This window comes from Falco biarmicus, chromosome 6 (assembly GCF_023638135.1).
Source record: "Falco biarmicus isolate bFalBia1 chromosome 6, bFalBia1.pri, whole genome shotgun sequence".
NCBI classification, from domain to species: domain Eukaryota; kingdom Metazoa; phylum Chordata; class Aves; order Falconiformes; family Falconidae; genus Falco; species Falco biarmicus.
The window spans coordinates 71,318,446-71,335,425 of NC_079293.1; the positions used below are offsets into that span (position 1 = coordinate 71,318,446).

Consider the following 16,980-nt stretch of genomic DNA (forward strand, 5'->3'; position numbering starts at 1 on the left):
TGAGACAGTAGTTCTGACTTTTATTATGTTTTGAAAAATCTTCTCTACAATAATCTAATTGCTCCTAAAGAGACAAATACAAGGAGACAATACTCAAGGAATGCCAGCTGTGTCCCAGCCCTGGAAGGAATCACCCTGGCATTTGTATGGTTATCCATGTCTTCAGCGAAGAAAGGTTTCCTTCTTATGGCTGTCTCCTTTTCGATCCAGTCATGGTAGTTGTAAACTGACACTAAGATCTGAGGGTTTGGCTTTTCTGCGCAATCTTCTCCCCAGCTGACGATGCCAACCTGAAACCACTTCATGGTGGTCCAGTAGCTGCAAACCAGAGGTCCCCCGCTGTCCATCTATGGCATAAGAAGCATCTTATAGCAGGATCAAACCTCAGGGCTCTCACAGCAGCTGCACCTCACAGGCTGATTGGGAAAATAAAACTCTAACCCAAGTATCTGGGGGAACAAGGAAATTTTGGACTCAAAATGTCACAGCTCGACCCTGAGGTCCCTGCAGAATAAATAGACAGAGAAGGTAAGAGGAGGAGATCAATCACAAGCTCTGGCTCAGTGCAGTGCCCTGTCCTTCTCAGCCTTTTCCACATGCTCCCATGGCCCCAGAAGGCTACCTGAACCCTGTCACCCAGAGACAACATCCAGGAGTGAAAAGGGACATTTGCTGTGACTGCTCATTCAGTCTTTGACTTCTCTGCAGAACTGGTGCATGTAGGTGCTGGATACCTGCCACTGTTAATTTCAGGGGCTAGCATCCAGAAATTGGACAAGAGACAAATACTAATTCTGACAAACCCTTCTTGCAACCACGGTAATTTTACTGAAAACTTGACTGCTACTGCAAGGGCAACCACCATTCACTCAGTGTGCAGGCCTTCAAATGCACGTTGCAGCCACCCTGCAAAGAGGAACGTCCTCCTGCTGGCTGCTGTAGCTTGAACACCAAGAGCACATCTGGCTGTCCATAGGAACTCTGCATGCCATCTCCAAACACAGCCCAAGGGAGAAGAGAAACCAGCACAAAATCCACCCAGCCAGGTACAGCACTCTTCTGGCAACTACATACAACGTAAGTGCTGTGCAGCCCCTGCTCTGAGTAACTTTCCTTCCATGGGGGGGTTGAATCCTTTTTCTACTCTGTCTCCAGTACATGTGGCAAGAGAATTCGATACAAACCCATTTCCTGAGACAGCCAGATTTCCTGGGAAGTGTTGTCTTTCCCTCTTTGCACACTACTTTGAGAAATGTCTTTGTCATTAATGGACAAACCCCCTTCCGCCAGCAGCTACCCTGAGCTAACACATTAATTAATGAGTAAGGAAGCGGCTGTAGTCCCCTGTGCAACTCATCAGCACCCACTAAAGTTTATGGCTGAATACCTACTCATTTCACTAGATGGAGGGGGCAGGTCATTAACATATTTATCTTTTTTTTTCTTTTTACCCTCTCCAATTTTTTTTTTGGTTCAACACACATACAGCAGGGGAAAATTAAGACAAATACAGAGGAAATATTGCTTCATAGACTCACAGAATCATTTAGGTTGGAAAAGACCTTTCATAGAGTCCGACCGTAAATTCAATACTGTTTGGACCAAAATGGTGTTATTGTAGCTATATGTCTGCATCTCAGGCAGTGATGCTGGACCCTCTTCAGACTCATGATCTGAAGACATTTCCCCACCCTGCTTCAGCCAAGCATTTGCGTGAATTGCACAAGTGACCTTGCAGTGACCTTGGATCCATGTGTTCTCAGTGTCCTTGGCGATGGCATCCTGTTTGAATGAATGAACATCTTCTAGGCTGCATGCACAATTAAATTACTGAGAATTTTACGGCTAATTCCCTCAGGGAAGGAACAGGCCAAACGTATTCTCCTGCTAGCAAAAGGCAGGCGCTTCAAGCCTCCTACACAAAGATAATAAATGAAGTTGGGGGAGCGGGCACCGTTTGCAAGCCAGTGACGCAGCCGCGGCTGACAACCCGTCATCAGCAATGTGTGGGGATGCGCTGTGCCAGCTTTTCCCAGTGCGGGAGGTTTTTAGCACTGGTAGAGCCCCTGCACACCACGGAGGCGGAGACCTTTCACTGTCTCTTGTGGAGGCTGTTGACACTTGCAAATGATCTTTCTCCCAGGGCACTTAACTACTAGTTAATTCCTGATACCTTGTGACTGTCCTTGGGGGGGAAAAGTCTTCTCGTATCTCATAGCCCATCTCGTATCTCATAGCCCAGCAAACCACAGCAGAGAAGGGATGCAATTTGCACGAGGCAATGGCAGAGCCAGGAATCCCTATTCAAACTATACATAACACATTTTTCCTTTCACATGAGATCCACTTTTCCCTGTTTGCCTCTTTTTGACCATGTTCATTTTGTTCTCTGCCTGGCTGGCATGGAAAGGGAGAGCTGTCTGCAGGGCTTGGAAGACTGTCAGCTGTGGAAAGCGATTTAAAACCTGGGCAGAGAGTTAGGCAAGGCTGTGGAAACCCAGGCAGCAGCTGCAAATCCATTTTTTCTAATCCGCAAGCCCTGAGACCCAAATCCCGCTTCAGATCCCTTTCCACATGTCTGCTTCATGGGTGCAACTTCTAACCTGCCATTTGTCCTAACTTCAGCTATTTAACTCAACAATTTTATCACAAAGTGGGCTAAACCATCCTCTTGATGTGATAATCCCACTCACTTAATCATAGCAGTAGCCCAGACGAATCAGTAGCCTAGTTTTTATAGGGCTAAAGAGAGAGAAAATAAACTCAGTTCTTGGACACTTCTGAACCTCCCTGTATCCACCTTAAGGTCTCAGAGACGCTGGCCTGAGCGTTTCCATCCTTGTGTAGGAGAGGGTGTAGGGGAGTGAGTTTTGAGTGCTGGTACAATTATCTCAGCTCTGCCATGTTTCCAGTAGCACTAATGCAATGAATGCTCAGGTTAATGACTCTGAGGATCGAAGAACTTATTAAATGCTGCTTTCAGCTTTCAGCCTCCTGTATCCTGGTGGTGAAATACTTCTGGTCAGCAACACACACCAGATACCTGCTCCTGCTCTTCAGTCCCAGTGCCAAGTTTCTGGACAGAAAAAGACCTAAAAATAGCATCTTTGCTTCTGTTGTGTGTTTCTTGTCAACTAGAAGATGAGTGAAAAGCAACCACGTCAAATCAGAGCTGTTGCTGAATTCATGCCTTCCACAACTGCATGTTAATCCTTCCGTTAGGAGAGGTGAGAGCGATGATATATTCACTGGCAAATAGTTCCAGTTTGTATAAAATCTGTCACAGACTAACAAGGCACTTTGTTCACTGAAGCTGATCAAAAGTTGTATCCTTTTCACTGCAGCCAAAACCTTTTTGTGAACACCAGGAGCCTTTCTGCTGACTTTAGTGGGCTTTGGATCAAGAGTGTAATCTTCTTCCTTTCATATTTATATTTGTGTCTGCAACATGGTAATTGATCAGGACAAACATGTTCAGCCACAGAAATCTTCTTAGGTGGGAGAAGCTCTGGGAGAGGGAGAACAACCCACCTGGTACTCATTAGGTGGATACACAATCCTTGCAAGTCATTGCTGGTTTCATTTTAGTGTTGGTAAGCTCTGTGTAAATTGGAGAGAATCAGCATGTGAATAACACCACTTGCCATTAGGGCTGCCCTGGCTGCAAGAAGTAAATGGTTTTGCAAACAGATGATTTCTTTGGTTATTCCACCGTGAAGAAGCTACCTTTAGAGAGACGTAGAAGGAAGGAGGGTGATGGCTGTTTTTTTGTGTGCAGGTATCAAAAATTAGCCAGGTAACACAGGGCAGCCAGACTCCTTTCATGGTATCCCTTTGAGATCTCAGGTGAGAGCCTTCATGTACCCTGTCCCTCCGTCCCCTTGCTGGAAAATGGGAGGACAAGGCTGCCCAGCTCCACCCGCAGTGATGTCAGCAGGGTCCATTAGTAGCTGTGGTGGCACAGGCTGTACAATGAGTCTGGCCAAAGACCCATGAGGCCCAGACTCCTGTCTCTGACAGTCAGCTGTAGCAGGTGCTCAGGGAAGGAGAATGAGAAACAGGACAAGTATTTACAGAGTTGTATTTACATCACAGTGGTTAATAGCCTTAGAGAGATCTTCATCCAGGAAGTTATCTAATTGCTTTTTGAATCCATTTATCCCTTAGGATAAATACCCACAACATCCTGGTCAGCGACTTCCCTAGTTTAATTATCTGTTGGATGAAAAAACACTTCCTTCTCTTTGTTTTAAATCTCCTGCCTGATATGACCATCTGATGCTCCCTCCTTCATGTGTTTTGAACAGTAGTGACAAGAGGACAGTTCTTAAGAGCTGTCTTCCCTCTGCTTGCTGCTCATGACTCTAGAAATCTGTGTCATATCCGCATCAGACCTCTCTTTTACAAGCCTCAGAGTCCCACTTTGTTATTCCCCTTTCCACCAGAAACCATTCCCTGTCCCTGTTCATCCTTCCTAATGCACTCTTGTAAAATTACTACTCCTTTCTCAGATGGGCTGGAGGAGAATCGCACGCAACACGTAAGACACAGGCTCCCAAAATTAGTGCCCTGGCATAACACGCATTTGTTCCGCTACCTGTTCCTTTCATAATAATTCATAATGCTCTCGTTGCCTTTTTGACCTCCACAGAGCCTCGTACTGATGTTTTTGAAGGACTATCCACAGTTACTCCAAGATCTTCTTACATGGTAATAGCTAATTTAGAGCCTATTACTGCATGCATACAGGTGGAGTTGCTTCTCCCGATATTCACTACTTTTCCTTTATCAACAGTGAACTGCATTTGCTGTTTTAACCTCCAGTCACTCAGAATAATGAGATCCTGCTGCACCTCTGCACAGCTGGGTTTAATTCTGACCACTCTGAAGAATGCTGTGGCATCAGCCAACTCTGTCGTCTCAGCATTTGCCCTCCTTGAAGATCACAATTCCTTGCCAGAGTGCCAACACGACTCCCCTTGTAAGCCCTTTCTCTGGTCAAGTCCTTCCTCCCCATTGCCTCCCTTTCAAACCAAAGCCCTTCTACTTCATGACAGCTCAGTATCTCCACGAGCCTTTGGTGAGAAATCTCATTAAAAGAGTTTTGGGAATCTCAGCACGTTATATCGGCTGGATCACCCTCTGCCACATGCTTGTCGACTCCTTCAAAGAATTTAAATCTGCCTGTGAGTCATGACTTCCCCTTCAAGCTGTGTTGACTCACTGTAATTGAATGAAAAGTGGCTCCTCTGAGTCATCATACCCAGCCCCCCAGCTCTGAGGGCAAGCACACAGTAGGTTTTTGTGTTCAGCTGGATCTGGAGATGTTTTGCTCCCCACCGCTTCCCACACCAGACACACAAACTAACGCTGGATCCCCTCGCTGCACAGCAAACGGCTCCAGTTTGAGGGGCCAAAAGCTACAACCCAGAGGAATAACGCTGGAGAGACATGCGACATCATCAGCATCCCAGGTCCTTGCAGTAGGAAGGAATGCTTGGGACAGATTAAAGAATTAAGCCACCACAGTCTGGATGTGTTCACTTATCTGCCCAAATCATAAAATGATGAAAGCCCCATAAAACCATGGGACACAGGAAAAGTGTTCTGATTCTTAGGAGCTGCACATCAAAGCACCCTTCAGAAGCAAATTTAAGAGACTGCAAATGCAGAACCACCTTTCCACCGCTCTGTGCTGGGGCTTCCCAGGACACCTTCCTACTTAAAGCAATCTGTCCCTTTGGGGAAAAAACCCATCTCATCACATTCACAATAGTTCAGTGATGGAGAATCCACCACCAGGATGGAGAGTGGATCACTCTCTTCTTTATTAAGGTAAGGTACACTCATAAAGTAATTATGTATAATTAGTAATAACGTTAAACTGAAACACGGTTAACTTTGACTCCTGGCCCCCAGGAAATCTTTCAAGAGGCAGAAGGGTCCATAAGCTCAGAACTCATACCTCCCTACAGACTGCCACCAGACCATCACCCACCCACCTCTGTTCAGCTATTTTGAACAGCCTGAGTGACTGACCACGCTTCCCTGTTTTGTGGCCTTGCCCTTGCACATGTGATGATTTACCTATATGGATCCAATTTTCATTGGCAGACTTTTTCTTTAAAAAATGTGATTTCACAAGTCTTGCTTTGCAACTCTGGAGCCATGTTAGCACCAGGAAAAGGATGCAAGAGCTTGTAAAAGGATGCAAGAGCTTCTTCTTCTGCACTGGTTTAGCACTCTTATGCATGGACCAAGTCGGGGTGTGAGGGGTGAGTTCAGCTCCAGACTGGTCACCTCTCCCTGCTGCTGCCACTGCAAGTGTCAGGCTCCCCTTGCGGTTACATTACTGGCACCAGGCATGGTCCAAGGTGGGGGCAGCGGCACGTCAGGGGGCTATCCTGGGATATCTAAAATGGCACTGGAGACTTGGATGGGCTGGAGACTTGCATGTAGGCAACTGTCCTGCCTCAGAGCCGTGTGTCTCCCTGTGAGCTAAACACCTTGGACTTGTTCCATGTCCATGTTGATGAGGAGCAAGAAGCACTCATACAGGGATTTATCCTATTTTAAAAGAGATGGTTAAAACGGTCTCAATGACTCACAAGTCAGAAGTGCTTTTTTTCTCCCTATTGATGGAAAGCTGATTTCCTAGATGCAGATGGTTATTGGCAACACATTTGTATCTGGTCAGATGAATCCCACGCAGGGTTGTACAACAAATACTGCTATTGCCTTAGCTCTGTGGGGTGAGAGCCCTGAGCACCCCAGGTGCTGTAGAGGGCATCTGCCGTTTCCAAATTGCTGACAGTGTATATGGGCAGGACATACTGCAGGTGAAGGAAAGAGGTCATTCCCTGCCTTTTTCACGGAACTAAAGAAATCTAAAGCCCTAGATGCACCCTAGCAACATTTCAGATGTTTATTAGAGATGGCCAAGATCATCTCCTGCTATGATCAGTGGAAGGGTGTAGGTACCTTCAGTCCATGACTCCGATCAGCCCTACACCAGGGGACAGTGCAGGGCATGGTGAAGCTGAGCTGGAACCATCACACTGCTTGTTTGTGGCCACTCAATGATTCCTTCCCCTGAAAGTCAGGCCAGGGACTGGGCCCCCCTTCATCTGCTGCTGCCCTGAACTGTACGTGAACTGTGACTCCCAGCTGAACACACCGTCCTAATCACCACACCGCAGAGCTACCCCCACAGACCTCCTTGGCAGAAACGCTCTGAAATATAATTGGGCCATTTACTGAATTTTGTCTGAATTGGTAAGACACTGAAGGACGCATTTGCTTTGTGAGTTCCTTATACTCTAATTATTGTTCAAGTTACCATTGCATCAGAGCCTAACAAAAGATGCTTAAGAAAGCAAGGAATTAGACATCAATTGTGGTTCATGGGGTCATGGAAGAAATGTAGCACACAAAAAAATAATATGCAGGCCATTTCTAGTGTCTGTTCTTTAGCACTTGTAGGCCATGAACATCCATTAACGCTAATGTTTATGACTAAATAGAACTGTAAGTCAATTACAGATCTTGTTAGTGTTAATTCACAGTCAATCTATATATTTGCCTGAAGAACTGCTAGGGAATTGGTATACAATAGATTTTTCTTTTTAAGTGAATGGATTTTTTAAAAAGCACAAATACTTGGGAGCTCTGCTATTCAATCTCCTTGAGTTATTATAGGGATATGGTCAGTGATCCACAAATCAGTGTTGTCTGGTACCAGTACGATGACAGCTGGTGAAACGTCTGAGCCTTCCTATTGACATGCTGTTGCCACATGGGGGTATTAAGGCAGTGGTTGTTAGGATAAACCTTCTAGATGATGCCTTGGTGAAGATATCTGGGTGGCTTTAGTTACTTATATAAAACAGCTTGCTGCAATGGGGGAAATCTAGCACACAAATGGCACACAGTGCTAACACTTAGGATGGTAATCCTTTGGACCAAGATGAGGATCATGAGGACTTACTCACATAAGGACTTACTTGAGTCTAGATGCAACTTGCCCGTACTAGCCTGGCTCTGGACATAAACAAATGTATCCTGATTCTCAGCAAAGCTCAGGTAAGGTTAACATCATGGCTTCCAGGTTTCCTCTGAGCACACCTACAACATCAAGCTCAGCATCTCCAGAGCTTGTTCCCTGACCAGGGGTCTCTGCCTTGCCTGTATTGCCACTCCTCCCTGGCCTCTAAATTGGGGTGCCAGGATCCCAAGGGATTACTGTGGGTGGCTCCCGACCCATGCAAATGCTGGAGCTTCTCTGGTTGGCACAGACCAAAACCGTGCCCAGGGCTGCTCTACCTCCTTGACAGCACTGCCTTTGTAAAGGATTTAGGTATTGTGAAGTCTGGCCTTATTCTCATTTGACACAAACACCATCATCTTTCTAGACAAGCGTAGCTCAGTAGATGGCACTGCCCACAGTGTGCCTCGCTACCTGCCCAGGGCAGGTGAGTTGGGTGTCCCGCGGTCCCTGCTGCAGAGCAAGCAACAGGTTCAGCCCTGGCCTCCCAGTTCATTACCAGGCAGCCTACTACGGGCAAGGCACCAGATTCCTGAACCAGCCTAGCCAGGCAAAATGTGCCCTACCGGGCTGTAAGCAGCACTTCTCAGAAAACCTTCTATCAGCAAAATGTATCCCCTCTAGCAAATTAGCAAGTTCCGATGAAAAGGCCTGCCTCCTGTTTTTCCCCTGAAGAGCTCTGCTTCTAGCCCAGGGTATGGTTTTGTCCTGCTCTCCTTATTTCAGGTTGCAAGACGTTCCTGCCTGGTCAAGCTTGCACTAAAAGTGGGCACTTGCTGGGTTATGAGAATTATCACACAGGCAATCGTTGTGTACTTCCACTGCCTGGAAAGCTCGCATTTCTAGTTCGTTTCTCAGATGACTCTAACATTATTGTAGATCAAAATACCACCCTCATCAGCTTTCTGAATATGGGAGATTCATTTTGCTGCATACAAGTGCTCTTGCTGTTTCACCAGCATAATTCAGCCACAGAACTTAAGGCTGGGCTGGAAAGTGTGTTCTTTAATCACGGTAATGTTATCCTGTGGCAGTTTTCTTTTTAAAAATTTTGATTTAATTTAATGGAGGTGAAAGTCACTAGATGAATGGTTTCAGACACAGATGCTCTCCGGCTAATCAAAAAATGATTTTGCAAAGCAAACTTGCCCTCCACTGCCTAGCTACGGCCCAGCTTGCACTGGCTTTGCAGCCCACGGCCCCTGTACCCGCTGTCTTTGGCTAAAGGGCAGGGTATTCCTCTCCATCCTGGGTGCTGGTTTAGTTCCCTCAGTGAAAGATTCCTACAGGATGAAGCTGTGCGTACACATGTCTGCTCACCTGTCCCTCTGCAAACACATGCACAGGACTAAGAAAACCCTTGCCCAGTGGAGGATGGAGACCTCAGTCCTGAAGCAGAGGCTGCAGCTCTTACCAGGCTCTCAGAGGAGAGGATGGAGGTTGGGTGCTATGAAAGAAAAGGTGGGGTTTGCCTTTTAGGCTTTGTTTGACACCAGGACAGCGATCTTGCGGGTGAGTATGTTCTGAGGACGCAAGTTCCGAGTGAGGTTTTCCCACATTTCATAGAATCAGAGAATCATTTAGGTGGGAAAAGACCCTGAAGTTCACCCAGTCCAACCATTCACCCAGCACTGCCAAGGCCACCGCTAAACCATGTCCCTAAGCGCCACATCTACATGTCTTTGGGTGTTTGTGACAGCTCTCTCCCCTTAGCAGTCCCTGATAACAAACACTGCTCAAACTCTTTATCAATTACCTTGAAAAGCCCACCATCCTATTAACGCTAACTCATTGCAGTAACACGTGGCTGGTTCTGGCACCCCCAGGCCTGCCATGTTGGCAAAGGACATTTGGATCAGAGGAAGATGCCACATGAGAAAGGTTTCTAATATTAAAATGAAACACTCCTGGATTAAATTTCCTTCCCAGTTCTTTTGCTTTGACCCTCCTGGACAAATGTTCCTGTCTCCTTTCAGTACCTAACCATGTGATAGAGCAGCGCTGCCTGGCCCAGGGCTGAGGGGACATGAGGCAGGAGGAGGACACAGGCCATGCTGCTGAGGCCTCTCTGCAGCGGCTGGAGTCCCCTCCTCCCATCACTCCCACCAGTGCACAGGCTGGCCATAGCTCACACTGGTTTTTACATTTCTGTGCGGTAACAGTCCAAAATGCTGTGCTCAGGAGCCATCCCAGACTGTCTCTCACGCCCGGGGACTTGCTGGGATCCAGCCTTCTCCCTTGCCCTCCCTGCAGCTCACCGTTTCCCTCACAGAGCTCCCGTCCTCGCTGCAGGGAGGGAATTGGGGGGTGGGGGGAGCATGAGGAGAGGCCCATCTGCTCTGTGGGAGGTATCCATGTTCATTCCCAAAGCAGAGGCGCTTCTCCCCCAGTGTCACTGTGCTCCTATAGACAGCGTGGCCATCCAGGAGCCTGTTGGCTTTACCTGGCAGGGACCTCTTTCTCCTTTCTCCAGCTCAGCACACAGCACGTTCTCCATTAGCGGTGGGATCCGCTCCAAGCACCGCTCCCTGCTGACGAGCTTCATCCGTGCTTTCTGCAGAATGGGGGATGGTGCCTCCGCAGCTGCAAGTGAGAAGAGAACGATTAACAAAACCTGCAGAGCAGTGCAGGCTTGTGTAGGGGTGAAACTGCAGCTGGAGGCTAGCTTTGGGACTGCGCTCAGCTGGGTCTGTAAAGCACCTCAGGGCAAGGGGGTCTCAGGGCACAACTGTGTGGTCCTGGGTCATGGGGGCTTACAGGGGCTCTCCAGATGTTTAGCAAAGGTAACTTTGTGCTCTTGACTTTATGCCAGACTAAGAGATGGGTAGGTAGGTAGAAAGGGGGGAGGTGTTAATAGGCAAAGCTGAAACCCTGGGGAGCAGAGGCTTGCTAAATAGGATTTAAAATAATGACTGATTTTTGTAGATGACCTCTGGGATATGCTCCAGCTGTAAGACCCCAAAGGGATGGTTTATCCCGCTGCTCCTGAGATGAGCTGCATTGCACACCCTGGGTTTCTCATTCCTGTTTCTGGGGAATTCAGTTTGAGGGACACTTCATGGGGTCCCATGAGAGCAAGCCCTGCAGTGGAAAGTCCACTGAGCTTTCCCCAGAACAGATGACCTTGCTGTCCCCATGCCCTCCTGCGGGGCTGTGAGGCCCTGCCTCACTCAGGGGACCAGCTGTGTCTTTCAGAAAGTGGCTTTCAGGGTGGCAGTGCACTATGGAAATCACTGCTTTATTTTTCCCTTGAGATGGGAAAACAGAAATCGCAGCGGACACCAAGCAAGCGAAAAAAAGACTGAAAATATACAGGGCTACTTGGAAAAGCCACTCATTTAACCCACGTTTCTCTTTGAAGTGAACCTGAAGGATAAAACTGGCTTTTGGAGGATGTTGCTGATGGGGAGGAGCCCTACAGATTTTCAGAAACTCCTTCCACAGTTCACTGAGCTAAATCTTCCCAGCACCTTTGGTTTAGGGACTCAAAGATCTAAAAGACAGAAAAGTTGTCAGGTCCCTTTTCCAGTGAGGGTGGAGCTGCTCCATGGAAGTGTCCACAGATTCAAACGCTTTGCCACAGGCACCTCCACGGAGATGGCTCCACTTGCCAAGGTCTAACTGGCTGCAGCTGAAGAGGAGTCAGGCTGGTGCTACCTGAGGTGCCTCTTGAGAGATGCCTACCTAGATGGTAGAGATGAGCAATAATCCATTTTCCCCCACCAAGGAACAATGCCTCACACTTCTTGCTATGGCCCATGTCACACATCCCTCTCACCAAACACAGCTTCTGCTGCTTTTCTTCTGAAACCTCTCCCAGGCAGAAGAGGGGTATGCCAGGGCCGAGCATGCTGACATCATGCTGGGTGCAATTTGGGTAGCAGAAGTGATGTCAGCTGAGCCCACACGGCAGCAGGAGCCCAACCTCCGTTGCCACGCCATGCATTTTGCAAAGATACAAGCTGAAAAGAAATACTGCCAAGCTGCAGAGTGGCTCTGCAGCACCCCCCTGCTTTTCTGTCTCTAGGAGCACGTTTCCTTGGTGAAACAGGAGAGTTAAACAGGACTGTTAAGCGAGGCCAACGAAGCCTAAGAAAGAACATGCAGAGTTTCAGAGATGAGGCGGTAACCCTCTGGAGCAGAATGGCAAGGCTTAAATGGGACATTCGCTCGCGACATCCTAGGAAGGACTGTTCAAGCCTCAAGGCACCACCCTCCCCACTCCGTCCTGATCAATTCTTTCCAATACTGAAATCGCTCATTAGCCATTTAGTGACATTTGTTCAGGATAGATATTTTGGGTCACAATCAGCGCCGGAGCTCCTTTCATTAGGGCTTAGACAAGAGCAATTAGCGATAGCAATCTGCTGTTCTAAATGAGTGAAGAAGAAGGGTGGCCAGTACCATTGAATCAGTCTGATTCATGGAGGCAGGAAGCCAAAGACAACCCTAGACCTTCATTTCCCTTATTCCAGAACACTGTAGACCAGACTAACTTGCCCACCAGGGTGGAGCTTGTCTTACTCTAGATGCCAAGAATGGCATCCAAAGTAAGGTTGAATTCCTTCAGAGCAAAGGTGGCTCCGAATTATCGGCTGGAACACACATGCTCAGAGTAGCCTGGACTTCGCTCTGGGGTCAGTAGGTGGATGTTTCTTGCACTGAACAGAGAACTGGTGGCTGTGCAGAGGCTGCGAGGGCCTGGATGTGCTTACCAGGGAGGTAGGGAGTGGAAGCTAGTGTGGGTAACCCCTCCCGGGAGAGAACGTGTACTTGAAATGCATAAAACCCAGCCTCGGTTAGCAAATGCATCTCCTGACAGTAGCTCACCTGTTGTCTTGGAGTTGCTTGGGATTCCCCACCCAGAAACCCAGCAGTGTTGCCACATATCAATGTCGTACATGAAGGGCACGCAGACTGGGATTTTCTCATTGCTGAACTGGATGGGAGAGCTGAGCAGGATCAGAGCGACATCATTTTCCATGCTCATATTGTCAAATCCTTCGTGGATGATCAGGCTCTCCAGTTTATGTTCTTCCAACGGGAGGCTGAGGTCATTTCCCCCCACTGCGATGGTCAGGTCTGGTGGCCTTGTAAACAAAACAGAAGCAGTGCAGACATAAGCAAACACGAAGGCTTTGTGTTAAAAAAGGTAGGTGCCTCCTCCCCTCCCCCAGGTGGGGTAGGGTGGTGCTCAGCAAATTGCAGAGGCAGGTTAGCTATAAATAGTGTTGAAATCTACCCTCACTGCTGGGCAAAGCTGATTTTCAGGACAGAGAGGTGCAGAGGCAGAACATGAATGCAACCAAGTTATAAATAGCCCAGTCGCTAACGAACAGATGGAGTGGGCAGCATCTTCTGGATTGCTGTGCCCTGGGTGGCCGCTCCAGACTGCGCTGCCCCCAGCCAGCTGCGCAGGTCATTTGTCACCAAGCAGCCTCAGCTCTCGGACCTGCCAAATTTTGGAGGGGGCTCACAGAGGGCTGGACTCTGACCCTGGCCATTGTATGGGGTTGATTTCTCCAGAAACTTCTGCTTTAAAATCAGATTGTCCGTGAGGGAAGGGTGTTTGCTATATGAAAGCAAGGGCAATTTGGGGGTTAGAATAAGCTGGAATAGAATAGATCTATTTTTACAAGGTACCACAACATGTGTAGGCATACAGGAAAAGCTTGGGGACATCACCAGTGTCATGGGCATTTATACAAGCTGCTCAAACCACCGTTCAAAATATTTCCCTTCTGTTATGCAGATTTCTGCACATGTCTGTTGTAACACTACCTCTGATCAAAAACAGGCCTGTTTTCCCCAGAGCAGACAACCCCTGTTTGCAGGGCTCTCTCACTCGGTCACTCACATATACCTCGCATTTGACCCCTGGGAGGAATGTTATCAACCCATTGTGCCTGGGCTGTCCTTGCTTCCTGCGAGTACTTACACCTCTTCTCCAAAGCAATGGGCCACAGTTAAAATCCACGATCTGCTGATGATGGTGCCTCCACAGATATGTTTCCCCTTGCTCTGGATGCTCACATGCCATGGGAACTCCCCAGCCTTGGCATATCTCCTTGCCGCGATCATCTTGCCACTGTCCCGAAAGGACTTGTGAGATGGTCGGAGGCCACACTCTGGGTACAAAATGAGACATATTGATCACGTACAGCAGTGCCACTGCCTGTGCTACTGAACTAGAGGGGGCATCAGCTAAGGCACCGCTCTGTAATCATCCACGCTACTTGATCTCTACCAAAGCCCCTGGCATCACTGTAGCCCCCCCCGAACCTGCACTCCGCCAACCACTGCCCGGCAGTTTGGGGACTAGCAGGGAGCACAAGTGGAAGAGTTCAGCACGAGGCTGTAGTAAAGCCATACTTCTATGCTGTCAGATACAAGAAATAAGCCCAGGCCTATTCCACTAACCAATACTTGTATCTCCTGTTGGGCTACTAGCAGTTCCACTGTGCTGGTCATTTCTAAATGTAAAAAGTTCAGAAGGAAAACCTGCATTGGTGCTGCCAATCAGAAAAGCGAAACAGAGGAGGGTGAAGTGCAGCATTTCAATCCCAGTCCTGGACCGACACTCTTCGACAACGTTCAGAGCAATGGTGCTCCTGCAGACACCACAGGACGCCTTCCCTACTCTGTGTTCTCACCAAAGGCAACGCACCTCCCTGCCGGGGCAACCAGGCTGTGACATCACACATTCCGTTTGTTTCTGTTGACATCACTGTTGGACGCTGTCCTTCCGAAGGCGATGGGGAAAGCACAGTGGTTTCCCAGAGGCTTGGGATTTGCTTTAGCTATGGTAGGGATGGGGCAGCAGTGAAATCCCCGTCCGTATCCTGGAGTGACTTCCACAGGGTATTGCAATAGTGGACTTCATGAGTCAGGTGCTGTAGCCCTTTTTGGGTCTTGAACCATGTTCTTCTCTCTGAAGACCTTAGATGCTGACCCCGCATCAGCTTTCATCTTTGACTCTGAGAAGGGCTGAAGCCTATCAAACTCAGAATTAATTTTCTTTTCTTCATTTAGACTGTGGCTGTTCTCAGAAGGAGGGGGCAGCTCTGTGGCAGGGTAAATGTCAAACGGTGCCAAACCAGAAGTATAGTATGGAAGACACTGAGGCAGCCACTTCCCTATGGGAGAGGGTGGCTTATGAGACCAAATCCAGCTTAAAAAACTAATCCACAAGACTGACTCATTATCATTTCACCGTTACTGATTATATCCCTGATACTCATTGTACCTTCAGCAGCAGCTGCAAGGGGTCCCTGACTGCACCTCCACAAAAAGGCAAAACTGCACCCTACAGTAACTCTACAATTAATTCTGGGGTGGCATAATATGTTGGTGTGGGCCAATTTTAGCATCAATGGACCCATCTATGCCAATTTCTAAACTGACACATTATTTCCATCAGGACAGGACTTAAACTCAGCCAGGTTCAGACTTGAGCCTGGCTATATTAAGGACAGAATGGTGCTTTCTCCGAAGACTTTCCAGCTTGTTTCAAAACAGTAACTATAGCGTGGAGCAGGAAGGGAGGGAGAGGAAAGGACAGAAAGGAACCAAGTAACATTTTATGAGCACCTGAATGATTCAGCATATGAAATATTTTGCCTTGTACACTGAAGCAGTTCAGGAGTTATCCCACTGAAGTCTGAATTATGTAGAGGATAATAATGCATAGGATGAAAATAACACTTTATTTTCCCCTCTTCTTTGCTTTTATGTCACCTCCTGCCTAGAAAATCAGGCAAAAGCCCTGGTTTCCTTGACAGTGAGCACTAGAACAATTCAGTGGCACAACACGTTAAGGACAGGTGATCAGTTACCGCAGCAACTGGAAATCACGAGTGCGATGTGGGCACATATTGGGTCATCTCCAGAAAGAGCCTAACACGACAACCCTGTCAGAAGCACTCCTCTTAATCTTGCCCTGGGTATAAAACTGCTAAAAGGACAGGTTTCCTCTGGCTGTTGAGACTGGAATGAACTCAGCATCAGCTGAGGAGTAATGGAAGACGGGCAGCTAATTTCTCTGGCAGGAACCTACTGCCTGTTTCTGGATAAAGCAGACAGGACTTTGGCAGTGGATTTACAAGCCCCAGAACTGACTTACCTGATGCACATTTTCAGTCACTCCGAGCTTGGAACACAATCCACTCTGCTGGGTAGTTACAGATGCTGAGGGAGCTGTTTTGGGCCTTTCTGAACCTGAGCTGGTGAGCAGGAAACATCAAACCAAGATATGGAGAGGAGTGCCACAGAGAGCCCTCCAAAAGGAAATGCTGTGGGTTTGGTTCTCTGGGTCCCCACCACCTGGCCACCAGGAATGGCTTTATGTGTTCTGCTGCACAGAATTGACACATCAAGGTAGGCTCCTACAGCTCTCCCTGCAGAAAGCACATCTGCAAGAGGACACACCAAGGACACATGTTCTTCAAACTCAGTGATTAAGGCAGAGTCCAAAAGAGGAAAATATGAGAGGCTGCTCCGGGAAGTAATGCAAGCAGCAAGTTGGTTAGGTGGGACAAAGCCATCCCCATCTCTCCAGCTGAAATTGTTTGTCCTAGGATACTCCTTAGCATATATATAACCCATAGGATCCCATATCCACACAGGATAAACCCTGCATCCCCTACGTCCATTTGCTGTAGCTTTTAATTTCCACTTTGAGAATCCCATAAAAAAAAAATAATTGCCTCTTTCTGTCCTGCTGTTTTGATTGCACGTGCACTGGGGCAGAGACTGCCCAACATCACATTGCCACAGCACCTGCCATAATGAGTTCTGCCCTTGGTGAGGGCTTCACAAGCTACTAAAGTACAAATAACTAATCATAGAAATAATTATGTTACAGTGTGGCTAAGACAAATTCTACTCCTCTGTACTGTCATGCACGATAATACAGATTTAAAAGCCCTGGTGTTTAA

At 47.7% G+C, this 16,980-nt stretch overlaps 1 protein-coding gene across 1 annotated transcript; it reads right to left on the bottom strand.

Moving 5' to 3' along the window:
- On the bottom strand, window positions 1–16,977 carry LOC130151919 (serine protease 55-like). Its single transcript, XM_056344717.1, has 6 exons — window positions 16,167–16,977; window positions 14,546–15,180; window positions 13,983–14,172; window positions 12,875–13,134; window positions 10,488–10,627; window positions 1–347 (listed from the first exon to the last, which is right to left on the bottom strand). Exons 2-6 carry the CDS (start codon window positions 14,598–14,600, stop codon window positions 45–47), a joined length of 948 nt encoding a protein of 315 aa, XP_056200692.1. The 5' UTR covers window positions 14,601–15,180; window positions 16,167–16,977; the 3' UTR covers window positions 1–44.
- Between the last annotated feature and the right edge of the window lie 3 nt (window positions 16,978–16,980).

Coding starts and splice junctions, on each gene's coding strand:
- LOC130151919 (XM_056344717.1), bottom strand. CDS start 14,600: ATGCTGCACTTCACCCTCCTCTGTTTCGCTTTTCTGATTGGCAGCACC. Junction 13,135..13,982: donor CATTGCTTTGGAGAAGAGGT/GTAAGTACTCGC, acceptor TTTGTTTACAAG/GCCACCAGACCTGACCATCG. Junction 348..10,487: donor GAGAAAGAGGTCCCTGCCAG/GTAAAGCCAACA, acceptor CTTATGCCATAG/ATGGACAGCGGGGGACCTCT.